General features: G+C 40.3%; 1 protein-coding gene across 1 annotated transcript; it reads right to left on the reverse strand.

Moving 5' to 3' along the window:
* Positions 1-1923: 1923 nt before the first annotated feature.
* Positions 1924-4741, reverse strand: LOC119338295. Its single transcript, XM_037610587.1, has 3 exons — positions 4408-4741; positions 2646-2760; positions 1924-2261 (listed from the first exon to the last, which is right to left on the reverse strand). The coding sequence occupies exons 1-3, from the start codon at positions 4648-4650 to the stop codon at positions 2188-2190; spliced, it is 432 nt and encodes a 143-aa protein (XP_037466484.1). The 5' UTR covers positions 4651-4741; the 3' UTR covers positions 1924-2187.
* Between the last annotated feature and the right edge of the window lie 715 nt (positions 4742-5456).

Genomic DNA, 5456 nt, shown 5'->3' on the forward strand with positions numbered 1-5456 from the left:
GGAATATATTTGAAGTTATACCAAGTAAAGCGCATTTTGTCACAAATACGCAACTAGTTCAGCAATCTTAAATAATCAGGGAATATTAGCATTGGCTCTTGAAAAGTATGGCCCTCTCTTAAATCATCCAAATATTAAAATGAGTCTAATGGTAATGAACAATTTGGAGAATCAAGAATGAAGCCCAGCCAATCATATTATGTAACATCATCAGATTAAAAGCAGGCTGCAAATAATACTGCTTATATCCCCAAAGTTAAGCTCATGGCTTCACGGCTACAGATTGCTGTTATATTTCTACCTAGGGTGAAAAAGTTACCTTTATCAGATATTATATTTATGTCTTAAACTATACAAGCGCATTAGCGCTCGTTTCATAACCAAGGTGCGCAGCAGCTGCGCGAAGCAATCCATGATCGAATTCCTCCAAGATTCTTGTAGTTAGGGCTCTAGTTTAATGAAGCATCTTATGGAGCAATATCACACAAGAACTAGGCCACTTTTACTCCTTTCATATTTTGGTTCACGATATCTGGTCGGTTTAATCTGCTAACCGGCAATGGACAGAGAAGCTTGTCTACATCGTCTAAGATGGTTTGAGCATATACAACACAGGCCTACAGAAGCGCCATTGCATAGCAAATGATTAAGGCGTGCTGATAATGTCAAAAGAGGGCGGGGTAGACCAAACTTGACAAGGAAGGAGTCCGTAAAAAGAGATCTGAAGGACTTGAATATCACCAAAGATTTAGCTATGGGCAGGGGTGTATGGAAGTTAACTATCCACGCGCCAAAACCATGACTTGGTTTAGACATCTTATGGATTTCAACTCTAGTGTACACCAACCTGTTTGGGACTGAAGGCTTTGTTGTTGTTGTTGTCGTCTGCGGCCGCATTTATGTTGAAGGTGTGGCTAGATCTTAGTCGACTAAGATTTAACGAAGCCTCAGTCATGTGACATAATTTGCAAGAAAGAAAAAGAAAAAACTAAACAGAAAATTTTGCAAAGATCTCAATCGGATATAGCATCGAATGAGACATAACCAAGTCTCAGTAGACTGAGATGTAGCAAGACTGTTATGTTAATTTAATGACCATGTTCAACCTATCTAAGTTTTACATAGATTAAGGTAGAGATGATATGCAAACCTATACCTACTCTATGATATGCCTAGGCACATAGAAAACTTAATAGAAGGACTAGAAATATGCTAGTGGCACAATGTGCAAGCACTTGCTCATGTCTGCTATGGTGCATTGAATTTTCTCTCCTCTTTGTCTTTGTTATTATGCTGCATGGTGGATGTACTAAGACATGACAACAAGTACTTAGTAATCATCAATTGGCTGCTACAAGTCGGTCGCCAATGGTGTCTGAAAAGCCCACTTTTGTATGATGCAAATGCACAAGGCAGAGGAGAGCAAACTACTATCCAGGACCACTGCCTGCCTGCCTGCCTTTGGCTCTGAATCTAGGAACACCAAAAGCAGCCAATGCAGAGCTTGGCAAGTTGCAGTGTCTGTTAGAACAAAGGAGAAATGCCTGGCTATGCATGCAGAAATCAATCCCCCTAGAGATGCATAGTTTATGGTTTCTAGTTAGGGAGCCTTGCTGGTCCAACAAATGTTGATTTGCTTTCTGCCATAGGAAGAGTTATAAGAGGAAAAAGGAGGAAGATATGGTCCTATTTGTTTTGTTTGACTGAGAAAAACAAACATGTTAAACAGTAGCCATTTCCCCTTATAAACAGGGATGTGTCCTTCGATTCCCGCCGGTTTCTATTCCTCTTTATTTTTTACCAAGAACATCAGTTCTATTTTCTCGAGTGACAAATGAATCTTCAATGATTGGTGTAGCTAAGCGTAACGAGGATATGGATGCAAACATGACATCCAATGAAGGGCCATAAGCTGTTTCAAAATATGGGAACTTGGGCACATGCACTGACTTTTTATCTTTTCAAATTTAAACGAAAACAAACGACTTTTCTGAGTACAAAGCTCTGCATATAATGCAACCATTTTTACTAGTGGAAAATGCATGAAACTTCAAAATTAGACAGACCACACCCGTCTTGTAAAGCATAAACAAGTCCTGAAAACTAGCCAGACCACACCCGTATTCTGAATCATAAATAGGTCCTCCACAGCCTAGCACAGCAACTTGTTCCATGGCACGTCCGTAATCAGCGAAACCGCCGGGAGCTATCCTCACTTCCCAGTCCAAGGGATCTCTGTGCATTGGCAATTCCTTCTTCATCTGCAAGAGATGCAGTCAAAGCAGAAATAAGCAATTGTGTCGTAATTGAAAAAACAACGAGGGGCACGTTACATAAGTGAACTAAATAGATAAAGTTATCTTGATATCTGGGCATCTGGCACATATTTAGATTAACACAATACGGATCAGCTATCAGTGACACGACGCATTTGAGAAGAATGTTATTTAGTCGGTTTTATTCTTGGTACATGAATAGGATATCAATAACATCTATAATAGATGATGTAGTGGCTTGAAATCAATAACAGTGAGTAGTTAGTTTATTCACTAGGAGGAAATGCTAAATTGCGTTCTACAGAACAACGAATAGGATCAGTGTAAACCAGGTTAATACAATACTATCTTGCCATTGACTGAGCTCACCCCAGAACTGTGTGAAGATCTTGAAGAAAAAGTTCACATTACGGGAGACACTGTATGCCATCACAGGAGGAAGAGGCTTGACAAGTGTATCCACCGTGAAAACTCTCCGCAGAAACTGCAAAACAAAGGGCTTCTTATCAGACAATTAACCAACAACGAACAAAAGTAAGTACAAGATGCCTTCATTTCAAAATCAGTTATCCTCGATAGGTGGGATTTGTTGATTTGCTTATTCGTCTAGACATCTACATAAACTTCAAAGTGAATGAAACATTAGGACCACACAAAGTGAATGAAGTATTAGGAATCACACACAATGACAATATCTATCTTTTACCAAATAAGAAGTCAATATCTCTGTGATAGTGTTTTTTTTTTTGCGGGTGATCTCTGTGATAGTTCTTATGCACAATATCAGGATCGCCTGTTTGCAACCCCTCTCTGGATTGAGGTGCAACAAGGGGTATACCTCTTTGGGAGGATGGGTCACAAACCAAACAATTCCAGGTCGACGGCCATGGTAGGACATAGTTTTTTTCACTGAGATCACTAGTACCATTTTTTTTTCACTCACGCCAATTTTTAGAGGCTAAAAGTTTTGATATAGCAAACAAGTATAGAAGATCAAATGTCTAAATCGTAAAACAAATGGAAAAGGTTGGCCTAGCACAGCACACACATCTCTCTTATTTTCACGTACTCCAGCCCTAGCATCTTACCCTCAACCACCAAGTCCTGAACACCATGTGTTAGTTATATTCTAACCATCAGTCTTTCAGCTCCCACCAACACCCATCCTGCTGTCACTTCTGACCCCTCCATCCACCAGCGATAGATTGAAGCACCGCTGTAGTTGTCTGACAAAGAATCAAAGGCAACCACAGGTACGCTCAGCGCAGGAAAGGGGCGGGCAACATCCAAGAGCGGTCATGGTGCCACCATGGTAATAGCAGGATGAGGAGCGCCAAGTGACACACAACGACGACTGCATAGTGCAAGTTCTCATTTGGGATCGAGAGCAACTGTTTTGGGCTGTGTTAAGTCCGTCAACCCATGGTGATCCCTACTTACTCGACACTAACCCTTGACTGGGGTGATCGATCACAGGTCAAGGGATGTGGCGTCGACCCATGATCCCTGTTTCTATGTGTAGGACTACTATGATGAACAAGTTAGCAAAGAGTCAAGAAAAACTGTGATAAAAGCCGTGCAGGGTAGATGATACTTGGACATGGCCTTCCATTTACACAACTGTGCTTGTCAGTGGCAAATTATTTACATGAACTAAAAGTATTTTTGTCGATATCTTGAGTAAATAATATGGTCACCTGAATTAAGATGGAAACCATTATATGAGAGAAACCAAGAGTTGCCAATTGTGGGGCTGTTTATTTCATTTAATCCAATTTACAAAATTGTGTTGCTATTGATCCTTTGTCTTAATTATTATGGTTAGGGTTATGACAGTCAAAGGTGAAGTGCAATCTTGTGAATTTTGGCCAACAATGTTCAGATGGTTTTGCAGTGCCTCTATCCAAAAAAACTAAATCTATTGTTTCAGTTTTACTACCATTAGGTCCATTACCAGTTGATTGAACCCTAAACTTGTTAATTAATCCTGAGGAAATTCCTTCTGTTACAACTGCAGCCTCTGAGAGTTCACAATTCGTCGAACACCTAGAGCGAATCGCCCAACACCAATAAACAAGGAAGAGGCATAGGGGGAGGGAAGAGATTGGTGTGTGGCGCGGGCGGGCCATACCCTGCTGTTGCGCTGGAAGGAGTAGCGCAGCTCGGGGTCGATCTCGTCCTCCTCGAAGTCGTCGACGGCGAGGTCGAGGTCCGGGCGCTTGCTGCGTGGCATGTTCATGGTGGGCGTCTCCCCGGGGTTGCTGGTGACGGTGACCTTCCCCTCGCGGCTCATCCTGGACGCCTCGTCGTCCTCCTCCGCCTCCCCCGTCCGCCATGGCGCCGACGACAGCAGCTCCTTCCTCTTCCTCACCATCGTCCTCTCCTTTCTTCTCGCGTGTTGTCGTTTGCTTCCGGTTTGGTTTTGCGAGGAGGAAGGAAGGGGATGACGATGACGAGAGGATGAGGTAGGGAAAGCTTTCCGTTGGGCTCTGGTGGGTCGGATTGGAGAGGAAGTGGACTTTCGTGGACTGAATCACGTGCTTTAGCTCTGGATGTCGTATGGGCCGGCCCATTTTACCTTTTTTATAGTTTATTCCTTCTTTTCTTTTTTAGTTTTTTATTTTACTTTTTCCCTTTTTCTTTTCTTTAATTTCTTCACATGTTTTTGCGAATTTTATTTTCAAATTCGTGAACATTTTTTTGTTCGTCCTATTCAAAGAATGTTCATCGAATTCATTTTTTTGTTCATTGTATTTAAAAAACTTTCATAAAAATTCAAAATATGTTCATCATATTCACAATTAGTTCATCATTTTCGAAAAATATTCATCAATTTCTAAAAATGTTTATCAAATTCAAATTTTGATCATGGAATTCAAAATTTGTTCATCAATTTTTTCAAAAAACATTGTTCATCTAACTCAAAAAAATGTGGATCCTATTCAAATTTTGTTCGCCATAATTGTTAAAGATGTTCATCAAATTCAGAAAACTATCATCAATATCCAAATTCACTCGCATTTTTTGAAATCAGGAACATTTTTCAAATTCGTGAATATTATTTGTATTCTGGGACATTTTTTGGCTCCACGAACTTTTCGAATCTAATATTTTTTAATTTGGAAATATTTCTAAATCCTGAATTATTTAAATAAGGAAAAATGAAAACAAAAAGAAAAA

This window comes from Triticum dicoccoides, chromosome 7B, assembly GCF_002162155.2.
Source record: "Triticum dicoccoides isolate Atlit2015 ecotype Zavitan chromosome 7B, WEW_v2.0, whole genome shotgun sequence".
Taxonomy (NCBI): Eukaryota; Viridiplantae; Streptophyta; class Magnoliopsida; order Poales; family Poaceae; genus Triticum; species Triticum dicoccoides.

Bases quoted from the DNA above. Each gene is read 5' to 3' on its own strand.
- LOC119338295 (XM_037610587.1), bottom strand. From the start codon at position 4,650: ATGGTGAGGAAGAGGAAGGAGCTGCTGTCGTCGGCGCCATGGCGGACG. The intron at 2,761-4,407 runs GTATGGCCCGCC...TTTGTTTTGCAG, and splicing joins CCTTCCAGCGCAACAGCAGG to TTTCTGCGGAGAGTTTTCAC. The intron at 2,262-2,645 runs GTGAGCTCAGTC...CATCTCTTGCAG, and splicing joins GATCTTCACACAGTTCTGGG to ATGAAGAAGGAATTGCCAAT.